Here is a 14,670-nt window from a genome sequence, read left to right on the forward strand (position 1 = left end):
TTTCACCTCCAGGTTGGTTATAAACCTCTTGAGAATTTTGGACATCCCTGGGATGTGCGAACTAGCATGTTCCTATTGCTATGTCTCCTGAATGTATTATGATATTGCTTAGAGATAAACAACCATTTAAGATACCAGATCTGCCCCAAGGCTGGATGGTTGTGAGGGGCAGGGTGTGTGGGATAGTATGGAAAAGTATTTAGGACAGTCAGCATTTCCAGTGTTTTAGAACTTCACCCCTGAGCTAGTGCAGAATCCAGAGAAACTAGTAAAATATTTGGAAATGTATGCTGTCACCCTGGCATTTCCAGACAGAAATCACTGCAATGTTCTGGGGTCTGGCCCATGCGTACCAATACCTTCTCAACACTATTCAGTACCCTCCAGGGGAAGAGAAGGTCTTTGGATCTGATAAGAAAATGACAGGCACTGCAGTTACTACAACTACTGTGACAGGCATTGCAACTGAACCAGCAAACGAACCTGTGCCAGTATCAGTGGCCCCTATAAACAAAATGGAACACTGGATGTGAAAGTCAGCTCATTTACTAAGAAAAGAAACTCCTACTATGAAGAGAAAGGAGGAAGTGGATGAGGCAGGCTATGCTGAAGCAGCGCCATCATGAGAAGAGGAGGAGAAAGAGGCAGAACTCGTAAATGAGGCGGTAAACAGTGGATTCTTATCCCTGAGTAAACTGTGAGACATGCTAAAAGATTTTGCTGTTGTCCAGGTGAGCACATTGGACTGCAGTAGTCCTATCTTAAATGGCAATAGTACTCAAACTGTGCTTCATTGATGGGCCGTATTTTTCAGATACAAATCTCAGACCTCACCCAGGTCTCAAGTCTGATCTATAATCATGCCTCTGGTTGGGTTTTGTTGTTCCTTTCCTCCCTTCCTTCATTTCTAGCTTATAATGGAAGAACAGCTCGCTAGTTCTAATACATGCTCTGAAGAATAATTATGGAATATTTGCTATAGTTGTAACACTAAGAAGCTTATTATGTCTGTGTTCTCTTTGAGACTTATGGATGGAGTAATAAGTAATCAAGTTCTGGGCAAAGCAACTGCTTCTCTTGGCTTTCAATGATGTTCTCCATTCACAGGGATACTAGTTTTCTAGAGGATTTGAGCATCATTACCACATTAGCTAAAAGAGACTTCTTTGTTGAACTTGAGATTGTGGCAGCACATATCGCTCCCTGTTTACAGCTTGTATTTCAGAAGCCTGAATTGATCGAGTAGTATGTGAATGTTACCAGAGAAGTAACTGATGTTTTTCTTGAAGCTTGTTGCAAAGTTTTATTATGGGCAAAAGGAATTTGCACAAAGTATGTGCAACCAAGAATATAATGTTACTGTAACTGAAATCTTACCTGACTAATGAAAGGATTATTTTTATTTCATTCCTATTACAGAAAAAAACTTAAAAAACCCTGTAACTACAGAAAAAGTCTTTATAATAATACAGCTAAAATTGTAACACACACACGCTGTCAAGCATATTCTCTGTTCTGCTAAACCTGCCACTGCCCTTCTTTGTTTTCAACTTAATGATACTAGTATTCTTAGGAAAGAAAGGGAACAGGCTAAGGGGTCATCAGTGTCTTGATTTCTTCAATTGGAGCAATATGACATTGATGGTAAAGAACTTCTCCTCCTGTCTCCTGGGAGCACTTCTGTTATATTTTTACAAATTTGTTAATACTGTCTTCTTTTTGGCTCAGTTTGGTGTTTTGTTTGTTTTTTTGTTTGTTTTTGTTTGTTTGTTTGTTTGTTTTTGTTTGTTTGTTTTTGTTTTTGTTTTTTCCCCCCAGAGTCCCTCAGCTTGACCGGATGAATCCTTTTGCTACATTTGACTTTTTCCTTGTATATTGTAGTGTAGTATACTGACTTTCTTTACAAGTTCACTTAGCAGCTATTTCAGATTTGCCAGAGTACTCTGAAGGTGTTAAGTATTCAAGGCTTTACTTTTTCAGAATAGTTATTAACAAACTGTATTTCTATAGTGACATTATTACTGTTTAATCAGCAACTTCAGGAGGCTGTCACAACTGTACCTTTGGGGAAAAGAAAATTACAGGGCTGTAAGTTTTCTCTAGAGAAAATCTGTGCTGTGACAGATCATTTCTTATTTTTTGATTTATGCACCAGACATAATGGATGACTTTATCTTTTTCTCTCTTTAATTTCTCATGTAGTACTAATCTCCATCCAAGGACCTTCTAGAATTATGACATCTAGGTTTCTTATCATAAACTCCAGAATGGTGGTCTCATATTATCAGTTGTGCATCAATACAAATATATTAATATCAGTTCAGTAAGAAGAAATCACAATATTTCCTCGCTATTGTCAAAGTGTTATAGTCCTAAATTAGATTTTTTTTTTTTCTCTCTTTTTTATTTTTTATTTGAGAATTTGGACTTGAAAGAATTTTTAGTTTACCCTCAGGTCTGCCAGACTTCTCAAATGAAAGTGTGATTTGCTTACATAATAATTATTAATACCTATGTGATAACTTTCAGACTTTCTAGTAAATTTTATCTTTTAACTTTTGATTTTCCATCCAAATTTTTGAATGAGTGTTATAAAAGTTTTAGCCTTTCTTTTTCCAGTGTCACATGGTACTTTGAAAACTTACCATTCAGAACAGGAGACAGATGTTACAGGCACCACACAACTACCTATGTGAATCAGTGTAGGTATCAAATACCTTTTCTTAACAATAAACTATGTGATGTAACTATTACTTACTATTATACTGGTTTTCATATCAGAAGCATACTCTGTAGATTAGTGTCCTAGTTTCACCTGGGATAGAGTTAATCTTCTTCCTAGTAGCTGGTACAGAGCTGCGTTTTGGCTTTAATCTGATAACAGTGCAGGTAACACACCGATATTTTAGTTGTTGCTAAGTAGCGCTTACCCAGATCAAAGACTTTTCAGTCTCTAATGCTCTGCCAGTGAGGAGGGGCACAGGAAGCCAGGATAGCCAAAGGAGTATTCCATACCACAGCATGTCCTGCCCACTATATAAACTGGGGTAAGTTACCTGGAAGGGACTGATCGCTGCCTGGGTCGGGCAGGGTATCAGCCGGCAGGTGGTGAGTAATTGTATTGTGCATCACTTGTGGGGTTTTTGTTTTAATTTCCCCTTTTAGTTTTATATTCTCTCCCCTTGTTGTTTCCCTTAGCAGTAGTAGTAGTAGTAGTAGTAGTAGTAGTAGTAGCAGTAGTAGTAGTAATAGTAGTATACTGTACTTTAGTTATTGGACTATTCTTATCTCAGTCCGTGGGATTTACATTCTTTTGCTTCTCCTCCTCTTCCTGCCCAGGGAGGAGGAAGGGTGTGTGTGTGAGAATGCTCCGTAATTACCAGCTTGGTTTAAAACATGACAATTAGATACGTAAGTCATAATAAACAGCTAAACATATTAGGAGGTCTTCATGTTCTTTTGGAAGGTATGATGTTGAAATTTCAACAGAATTATTGTGTGTTTCCCTCTTCAATTGTAAATGTACTGCAGTACTTTTGCAATGTAATTCTTTCCTCTCGTAAATACCACAACATAAAATTGGCCTTAGGGGATCAAACCAACTATCTCTTTAGTTCATTAGCTTGTCTCTCACAGTGCTCAATAGCTGATATGTGGCTAAACTGTATAATAGTTGGGTGGCATGGTCTAGTGGGAGGTGTCCCTGCCCATGGAAGGGGGGTTGGAACTAGATGATCTTAAAGTCCTTTCAAACCCTAACTATTCTATGATTCTATATAATAATTCTGCCATATTATCTTAAGTTTTCAGAAACTAAGAAGCTAAGAAACTAAGTTTTCAGATTAGATACTGCCAGAGTCAGATAAAGTTCTTTGTATCTGAAACTCTTAAATAGTTTTCCTCACATTGTCTTTTTGCAACTGTTCCTATCTGTAGCTGAAAATTCCGCAGTGCAAATACGCCTTGTAAAATAACACCTCTTTTTTTTGATGTATTAGAAAGTAGGCACTGATCCTGCAGAATATAATAAGTGTTCCTATTGATCTTCTCCACAATAGTCTTAATTGGTAAAGAAGAAAATCTGAAATTTCTGTCTTCTGCTTCATAAAAGAAATTAATTCAAATACCATCCTGCACAACACAAAATTATCTGCTTCATTCCAGCTTCTACCATGTCCTAGCACATTTTCTGTTTGTTCTTTTTTTTTTTTTTCCCCTAACTGGAAACATATTGCAAATTTTTCTGGAATTTTTGTCATTTCTCCCCTTCTTTATAGTAATATTTTTCATTAGAAACGCTGAGTGGTTATTTTTTTTGGAGTTTTTTAGGTCTTGGATATTAAACATACAGGTATTCACATTATAGAAGGAAAAGGGAAGCAAAGATAAGAGCATAGTCATGTTTTTGAATTTCAATATTTTTAAACAAATAGCTCTAAATAACAACAACAACAAAAAAAGGGAGATAAATTTTAAGTAGTATTTGTATGCTTTGTCATCTTGTGAGGGAAAATTCCCACCCATATTTGAAAATATGTCAGTATATCATTTGAATGGATATAGATATTCATTTGTGATTTATTAATTTTGAATACATTCATTTGGATACTTTTTATTTTGTAACAAACTACTTGTGCTGGTTTCTACCACTTCAGAGTTTTCAGACCACAGTTTTAAAACTATGATATGTTTTATCTATTGGAACAGTGTCCATAGTTCTAACTTCATCTAACTATGTAACTAAATCTTTGGTCCCAGTGAGTTCTGGAACAAAATAATTCTCATTATGGAGTTCTATAGGTATTGTCTACAAAAAGTATAGGAAAGATGATTTTCGTCATTATATAGTAATGGAGAGAGAGGCTTTGGTGTAAGAATGGAAGGAACATTATGTATCTACAGAATGTTCAAATAAGACCTTGAGGAAACTCCAGAGAAATAGTTCTTATGTTTTAGATTATATTCAGAACTAAGTTTGCATTTTTTTTCTGCTATAGCAAAGCTGCGTGAGTCTTGCTTTGATCCTGGAAATATAATGAATGGAACAAGACTTGGAATGGATTATAAACTGGGGTCAACTGTCACGTATTACTGCGATGCCGGTTACATACTTCAAGGATATTCTACACTAACATGTATCATGGGAGACGATGGAAGACCTGGATGGAATAGAGCCCTACCCAGCTGTCATGGTAAGAGCATTTTTTTCATTTATTATAGATGCTGTTGTTATTATTCTTGCTTTGTCACATTGAAGAAACAGGTAGAAAATTAGATTAAGCCATTTTAATAAACTTCTGTTTTAGGACAAAGTCCTTTTCAATTATATACTTAATACAAATAACATTTAATAACTCAAGGTTTTAATAACATTGACTAAACAGTGCTACAAGCTAATATTGTAAATAGAGATTAATAGTAATGTCATCCTCTATGACAATTTGTATTCTTGAATCAGCAAATTTACAACATAGTGATATACATGTATTTAAACATAGCATGAAGTATACTCTGGATGTAACAATATATGTTTGTTTCTTTTTGTTACTACTGGTTTTTAAACCATGTAGATGAAGTATTTTGTATATACAACATTACATCATTTAACCTGTTGCATATGTGGTCTTTAGGAAAATTCAGCCTTGAAATGCACCAAAGATCCAATCATTCAAATTTTTATGAAAAACTCCACTTATTTCAGGAAACCCCTGTCTTTGGTTATACTACCAGTATCTCAAATGTAAACATTTTTAGGTTTAAACTCTTAAAAGATTCAATATTTGTTTTGCTGATTTGGTGTTAATTTTTGCCAGCAATCGACAGCCACTTCAGAAAAAAAAAAAACAAAACAATATTCTTTTCACATAATCTGTAAAACTGAGCACAAAACCCTCCCATCTATCCAGATATTTGTGAACAACACAAAAATGCCAGATCATAAAACTAATATTTTATTTATCAAAGTAGAATCTCCTCATTACCATGTTAATTTCAATTCCTTTTCATAATTTAAAGACAAAAAAAAAAACCCTGCTAATTCAATTTCCAATTTTAATATTTTAACTACGGTGTGGATTTTCTTTTTTTTTTTGTGTACTTAAATTTCTTTTGCAAATTAGATGGTAGAGTAAGAATAAAATAAAAAAGATATATAAGTTGTCAACTATAAAAAAAATAACCAATTAATTTTGTAGGCATTTGAAGAACTTAGAACTTTCATTATCCACCAAAACCATCATAACACTGAATAGGAAAATTCAGTAGCATCAAATTGGAAAACTTGCCCTAGGAAACTATAAGTGTTTCAGACTTGTAGACTGTGTGCAATGGAAGGCAGAAGTTTCTTTCTCTTTTTAAAATGCAATATGAATGTTGGAAGGGGGGGATAGCAGTCAGTGAGGAATGCTGTGTATAAGAGACAAAATGTTTCCTTCTTTTGGAAGATCTTTTTCATCAAAAGATAAGTAGTTTCTTTGTCAGTGATGCAATAATTGGGTCTATTCACTTATAATCTGCTTAGTAAGCTTCAATTTCTATCTATTTTGACATACACTAAAGGGAGACTGTTTTACTTGGGTGAACTGTCAGTTTAATGAAAGGAAAAAAATCTTGTCTTGAAAGGGTTGTTGTCACTGATTCTAACAGAACCATTTCCTTTCCTGGATGAACAAGGCCTTATTTCAAAGATGACAAACCCCACACTTCTTTAGGGTATGATGCCACAGAATAAGCTCCATAAAGTGACTTAGCCTTGGAATTTTCATTTATCTTTCTTTTCACCCAGTTCAGAGTTGGTGTAGGTTTGTAGATGTGTTGCAGTGATTTATTATAGCATATTTTTACTATGTAATGAATACCCCCTGTTATAGTGGGATTTAGCTCAAGAAAAACAAACCATTTATACAGCTGTGAGAAAGATGGTATCAGTTGAGTAGCTTTCAATTATATGGAGCCGGTAGAAACAGTTTGAGAACTAATTTTTGTGTTCTGACCACCAGTCTCACCTACTGTCATGGTTTAAACCCAGACAGCAACTGAGTACCACAGTCAGATGTTCTGTCTTTGGGCCCTCATCTCAGAATATGAAGGAGTATTATGAATGTGAATCCTCATTTTGCTCATGTTTGTAGCTAAGTAGGTCAGAGAAGAGGAAGGGAGAAATTCAATAAAAACACTTCTTTTTGCAATTTATATGGGTATTTTCATTGAAGGGTAGAATCTCACTAAAGGAGAATAGAGTGCCATCTCTATAACCATTCTGAATATCTTGATATAACTTAAGATGTACTCTTGAGAAATGTCAGCTGAGTTTGAATGGCCCGCATAGAGAAAGGAATTACGGATCTTTCTTGTTCTGAAGTCCAGCCTTTTAGATAAAATGTGGGGAAAAAAAAAACATTCTCCATTCAGAATTAAAAGGTAAATGAAGGACAACCATTTGGTATGGCTTTAAGCTTTCTCTGAAAATGTCTGGTTCATCAAGCCACATAAGAAATCTTTGCTGATATTCTGGGTCTGGTCAGGCTTCAGCATGAAAGGGTTGATGAATTCCTCAGTCTGACAAAACTTGCTTTCTTGGAAAATGTATATACCTAGAGAATGTGAGTATTTATAGACCCCAATAGTCAGTAACTCATTAATTTAGAGTTAGATAAAAGTTGAGCAGAGGCTTTCAGGATCGTAGAGGGATAGTTTTCCAAAATCTACTCAGTGCATAAAGCTAATATTTTCGTAATTGTACCTTTCTGCACTAAGTATTTTTTATGACCTAGTCCTATGTGCATTAGGTATGACTTGCATTTGGTTGAAATCATTATTTAAAATGACCTTGAGCCTCTCTAATAAGTGTGGGAAGTGAACCAAATCATTGGCTTCATTCTTTTATGAACACATGCAAATATTATCTGGGCATATTAGCATATTAGCTAAGCTATCTGCCATTTCATGGTGGATGTTAAGAACAGGATGTAGTTAGCATATGCAGATGCAATTTTACTGTGACAGACATGATGATTAATGATTTCTTCACCCTCTGTAGTTAATTTTAAATTTTTGGCAACAAACAATTGTTTACAGAATAAAAAAACAAACAAACAAACAAAACAAAACCCCGTAGTCGCAAATCACTTGAGTGTAAAAATTTAGTTCCTACCAGAAGAAATAATTTATTGGTCACTAAAAATATTGCTACATTTCATTATGGTGTTCAGTCTGTTGTTTAGTCCTTGGAAATATTTGAATCCAGACTTCAAAATATTTCCAGCTGAAAGATATGTCCAACTATCTCAAATATGTCATGAGCTGCCTGTGCTTTATTTGCCTTGGGGGGGAGAACAAAACATCCCGAATAATTATTCCGAATATTTATATGTACTGTTTGTCTTTCAAACAAAAGAAAAGAAAAAATTCCTGCAGTTTCTCACAGAATATTACATACCATAATATTTAAAAGTAACAATAACATTCTTATTTACAACTGAAACAATCTTAATTCGCAGTCTTCTGTACACAATTGCGTACTGTACTCACGGTGGTTTAGTGATTAAGGACCATGCTAAAAAATATATGCATGTGCATTATGAGGAAGGAGAGAGGTCTTTAAACTACATGTTCAGTCTACTACCATATGATCTGGAGAACAATTTCTGTTGTTAGGAGCTGCAAAAAGGGGTGCCTACAGCCTCATCTTCACCCAAATAATTTTTTTTCCTGAAAACTGAAATGTCAGAGGAAGTACCTGTACTTTGTTTTGGCACTGACAGTAGCTCTTATTTTACTTTGTAGTAATTCATGCTCCTCTATATGATTGTTTTTTTTCTATCTGTATTAAGTTGTCACAGATATTTGAGGAAGCTCAGATCAGGTTTATACCTGAAAAATTTTAGGATGGAAGACTGCACAGGAAAGCTTAATATTTGTTATTTTGTAATAAATATTATATATATTAATAGAATAATAATCAGTATTGATATCAACTAATTAATATTAATTAATATTAATATTAATTTAAAAATTAATTGATTAGTTACAGATAATTAACCACTTAACGCAGCATGCTTTACTTAAAATTATTCTATATTGGCTACTTACAAAGCATTTATCATTTAATATTTTGGTCAGAATAACATGTCTGTTTTATAAAGTCACGTAAACCATGACCTGAGTGTTTATCAGTACAATTTAAATCAATTAGAATTTGTGTTTGCTCTTAATAGTCAAAACTTGAAAAGGCAGTTTAAGGACTTGTGAAGAAAATATGAGATATTTTATTGTGAGTGAAATAACTTCCAAATAATGAATTTTTGCTCCCAAGCTTCCACTGCCTGTTTTTTACAAGTATATGACAGTTTCTTTACAATTCCAAGCTTTCCTCCCAATGCAGTTAGTGGAGAGAGACAGGTTTCTTAGAAGATCACTAAAGCGGATTCAAAGAGGTTATTAAGAAGGTACATTTTGATGTTTGCATCTGGACTGCATAAAAAGGATTTACTGTGCTTGCTTGCCAGCAGGGTGTGACTTTAGACCAGCAACATAAGAAATACAACTTATAGTGAAGTATCTGAATACACTGATAGTAATACTGCTTGATATAAGCATACAACAAACACTATTTTGGAGGGATTGTAGGGTTACTTTTTGCATGTCTGTGTAAAAACTTAGCACTAGGACGACAGAAGATTACTGAGAAAGTAGGAGTACTCGTCTAGGGATGAGTATATGTTACCCTAGAAACTTCACCCTAAGGACACAGTTTTGTATGAACACAGTCATTACTCTTCGCCATTGTACACCAACAACTATGAAGTCAAAAAGACAAAAAAAGAAAAGCTAGCTTCCAGCTAGTGGCTTTGGCAGTAATTAAGTAGGGATTTGGTTATCAGTATGTATTTCTTGGAGACAGCAGGCTCTTTTTTCCATTGACATGCCACTGAGAGTTTACTGTAAAATATATAAATGGCTTTGGAAATACGAAATAAAAATAAGATCTTTCGATAGGGTTATGTGGATAGCTGGTATTTCACAAAAACTTACAGTTTTTTTAAACAATGTGATTAAGCTAAAATCTCAGGTTTTCTTAAGCCTTTCTTCTCTTCATATCAGACAAAGCTTGAAAATGTTATCTGAATGAGCTGTAAAGGTTAGTAATTCAAGAAAACTCAGAAAACAATTAAAAATAAGTACAGTGTCCTGGGTTCAGCAATAGCAGTCATGTTTTTCCTTTGTGTTAACTGGTGCAGTGCTGTGTTTTGACTTCCAGCTTGAGAACAGTGTTGGTGAAGCCGATGTTTTCAGTTGTTGCTAAGTGATGTTTACCCTGACCAAGGACTCTGTGAGGCTCATGCTCTGCCAGGGAGGAGGGGAAGCTGTGAGGAAGCAGAGACGGGGCGCCTGACCCAGGCTAGCCGGGGAGGTATTCCATACCACAGCACGTCATGCCCGGGGTGAGGGGTAACTGGGAGTTACCCGGAAGGACACGGGCTTCCGGGTGGAACTCGTTTTCTTGGCCGGTGGTATCGTATTCTCTTCCCTTGTTATTTTCCCTTATCATTGTTGTAGTTGATAGTAGCGGTGGTGATTTGTGTACATTGGTTGCTGGACTGTTCTTGTCTCAACCCGTGGGAGTTGCACTTTTTTTTTCGATCCTCCTCCCCATTCCTCCGGGAGTGGGGGAGAACCCCGGTGGGGGGGGGGACACGGACGTCGATTGTTGTCAGCTCGGCACCACTCACTGGGAGTGAGTGAACAAGTTACCTGACTGGGTTTAAACCATGACATACAGACACATACATGTATTCACACAAAGCACTACTTTTGCTTACCTTTCACATACACATTTGGAATTCATAATATGGCTTTACAATGTCCATTGTGTAATAAATACTGTGTGTAATAGTAGATGCAACTGTTAGTTTGAATAAACATCATGAACAAGCAAGGGAAATGTATGAGGGAAATTTAGTTTTATAGAGTATAGAACATAAATGATAAAATGTGTAAATTTACTAACATACAGTTTCTAATTAATTTGGCAATAAAAACATATAGAAATCACAGGGGGAAAAAGCAGAATAAAGCATGTGTTTTTTTTTTTTAACTTTGTATATTAAGTACTGACATTTGTTTGCTTTGAATATGTGAATTTTCCAGTAGAATATTGGTTTGTTTTTGTTTTTTTTTTCTTAAAAAATATTATTCCATCATGTATTTTGAGGTGGAGAGAAAAACATCTTCTAGGACTAGTTTAAATAAATATATGCTTGTTTCTGTATTAAGTGTTAGCATCATAAGTACATATCTTTCTTTGAAGGTTTTTTAGAACAGACAGAGTGCCTGCAGGGTATTCTGTCCTTAGAAGGAAAAAAAAATCCTTGCCATTTATTCACACAGATAAGCAAATACGTCTTTTCCAAAAGTTGCAAGATACTGAAGTAGGGTAGGATTATGTAGTATCAGACAGTAATTAAGGTAAGTCAGTTAATTAATTACTGGAATTAAATAAACTGGGCCAGTCATCTGCAGTGGCTATACCTGATAAATATACATATGTCTAACTTAAACTCAGCAGTCTGAAGGTCTTCATACTTGTTTAATAAGACTTCAGTAACCCATGAAACTGAAAGATTTTATTAGGTGGGATAGGTTGGTAGTTACATGTATGAGACTTATACATACTTCATTCTTTGCAAAAGTTTTGTCGTCTTCACATGGACTGTCACAGTGAAGACTAGGGGAGGGTTCTGTGGAATTGAAAAAACTGCAATTAAGAGACTGCATTGTTTTAAAATGAAATTCAATCTTCCTTTTTCATTGGGCTACATATAGCAGTTAGTTAACCTACTGTAGCAAGATCATTGTCCATCTTAAATTATAACTGCCTCTTTTCTGATCTCATGTTCTTGATGTTTCACTCAGAAGTTGCATTTATAACAGCATTTTTCTGATCTAACATTATTTTTAAGGAACAATATCTTCCACGACAAAACTTGACTTCTTTTCAGGTATTCCCTAGAACCTTTTTAATTATGGATTTCTTTTTTGTATCCTGAAGTGTAGCTGTGTGGTAACAGAAGTTAATATAACGATTCACAACTGTAACACACCTTCGTGTACTCCCAATTACCACAGAAGTTTTGTTGCTTTGAATTTTAAAAGTTTCATTTTCTTCCCTGTTTTACTGCACTTCATTTTCTATTTTTCTATTGTTTTGACAATGAGTAAGTAAGTTGGTAGTTTAAATTTTTATTTACATAGCATGCTAGGAAATGCACTGGTTTGGTTCTTAAGTGAATTTTTATTAAAAGATATATTCAGATATTAAGCTATATTTAGAGTTACAGTTGAGAGCACAGACGAGTGTCCTGGGTTCAGCAGTAGCCAGTCATGTTTCTCCTTCGTGGTAGCTGGTGCAGTGCTGTGTTTTGACTTCCAGCCTGGGAACAATGTTGGTGAAACCGATGTTTTCGGTTGTTGCTAAGTGATGTTTACCCTGACCAAGGACATTGTGAGGCTCATGCTCTGCCAGGGAGGAGGGGAAGCTGGGAGGAAGCAGAGATGGGACGCCTGACCCAGGCTAGCCAAGGAGGTATTCCATACCACAGCACGTCATGCCTGGGGTAGGGAGTAACTGGGAGTTACCCGGAAGGACACAGGCTTCTGGGTGGGACTCGTTTCTTGGCCGGTGGTATCGTATTCTCTTCCCTTGTTATTTTCCCTTATCATTGTTGTCGTTGGTAGTACGAGAGCCCGGGGGGGGGGGGGGGGGGGGCCCCCCGGGGGGGGGGGGGGGCCCCCCTCAATTGTTGCCAGCCCAGCACCACTCACTGGGAGTGAGTGAACAAGTTGCCTGACTGGGTTTAAACCACGACAGTGAAGATCAGAGAACACTGATGTTTTAATTATCCTCAGTTCAAATATCAGTTATTTAGTTAACATCTTTTATTTCAGCATTATGGTAAAAGTATCAAATAGAGAAACAGCTGGCCTAAAACAGAGCAGGTTTTCTCAATGAGAGTAAATGTGACAATAATATGCTCAGAATGTATCCAAATTGTCCATAATGCACTCAGATTGGACACCCTGGGAGGAAGGGAAGAGAAGAAAAACTAAAAGCAATTCTTGGCTTTGTATGGGGAGCTGTATCACACTGATGAAGGTAACTGAAATGAATTTGAAGACAACATCAAAAAAGTAAACTGGTGACCTGGAAATTGTGTATAAATACCATTTTAGAGTCTCACCAGCCAAAAACAAAATTTAGTATTCCAGAAAATAAAATACGTATTCCACAAAGAGGAAATAATTTTAAAGGATGAAAGTGTGGCCAACAGGGGTTTTAGAAAAAAAATTTAGATCATGGGACCCTAATCTAAACACTAACACACTTTTTCAAAGATGAGAAAAATAGGAAACGCACTAAATTGTCAACAGAAGTTCAAGGCCAAAAATACATTCAAGGACAGCATTATTGCAGAAATTTAAGTAAATTATATGATATGTTATGTTGTATGTTGCATGTTTGTTACATTATTGAGGTAACCAGAGACGTTCTGTATTAGAACATTCATTTAGCTCTACAGAACTGTGTCAAAATGGAAGCAGTTATAGAAGAGATGTTAAAGAAAATCAATAAACAGAACCATAGCAAGCTGCTAAAATGTGACAGTCTTTTCTGTGTAGTTCTGAAGGATTGCAGATATGGAGTGTTTGAAGTATAAATGTTTACCTTAAGGTTAAGTTAGCCTTTCTATCAAAATAGTGGAAGGTGATGAACATGTCGGAAATCTTCCACGATGAGCAACTGATCAATTTCCACAATTAAAAAAATTATTAGAGACTATAAAAAAGAACAGAACTAGGAAATGCATAGTTAAACATGCTGAAGAAAAATCAATATAATTTTTGAGGAGGAATGTGGAGCTTATTGATAAGTCTGAAAACTCAGCAAGCATATGAATGAAATTAACAGTTGATACCATGTAATTGAATTTTTGAAAAGTTCTGACTGCCATGAAGAAAGGTTGTTTTTTAAGGGAAATGTAATACAATATGTAGGATTAACACTTATTAAAGTAAGAATTGAAAGTTGTTGGTGTGGTGGAGGGCTTTATATTATTGAAAAAAAAAATAATAAAAGATGGTTACCATAAAGATCCCATATGTATTTATGTTGGGAACTGTGCCATCCAATACAGCTTCACATAAATCGAGGTGAGAAAGATATTTCACAGATATCACAGAGTTATACTGCATAATCAAATCCAGAGGCAAATCCACAAAGGTTATTCCTCAATACTGTGTGACTAGGGAGTAAAATGGGCATAAATTTTGTTAAAGGCAGGATAAATGCTCATATAAGAAATAACCCTAAATATAGGCATGTGGTGATAGACAATTAGCTTTTAGTAGCTATGTAAATTACCTTGAAATCATTATGGATATTTCTTCACAGATTACTAAAATTCTAGCAGGATTATATTTGAGGATTTTCTTTTCCTCATAAAGCGTCCTAGCCTATGAGACATATTCTGATGTGTCCCTTTTAACAGTAGAACAAATAAACATAATGCAAAAATAGTATCTCCTTTCCTTCAGATATAGAAGAGTTTATTTTTCAGAGCCTAGAGTTCAAGGAAAAATAAAATTTACATTCTCAAATATTACCTGTATTTC

The 14,670-nt window shown here is 35.4% G+C and overlaps 1 protein-coding gene across 3 annotated transcripts in view; it reads left to right on the forward strand.

The window, feature by feature from the left end:
- The window catches only part of CSMD3 (CUB and Sushi multiple domains 3), a 578,676-nt gene that overhangs the window by 408,945 nt on the left and 155,061 nt on the right, over positions 1–14,670 (forward strand). For all 3 annotated transcript variants that reach the window (XM_062627150.1, XM_062627151.1, XM_062627152.1), the window contains one exon: positions 4,998–5,192. In XM_062627150.1, coding sequence (XP_062483134.1) covers positions 4,998–5,192 — 195 coding nt within the window. The remainder of the gene's footprint in view (positions 1–4,997; positions 5,193–14,670) is intronic.

Source organism: Pezoporus occidentalis, unplaced genomic scaffold (genome assembly GCF_034315485.1).
Source record: "Pezoporus occidentalis ecotype Australia unplaced genomic scaffold, CSIRO_AGI_Poc_V1 ctg3, whole genome shotgun sequence".
In the NCBI taxonomy this organism is placed as follows: Eukaryota; Metazoa; Chordata; class Aves; order Psittaciformes; family Psittacidae; genus Pezoporus; species Pezoporus occidentalis.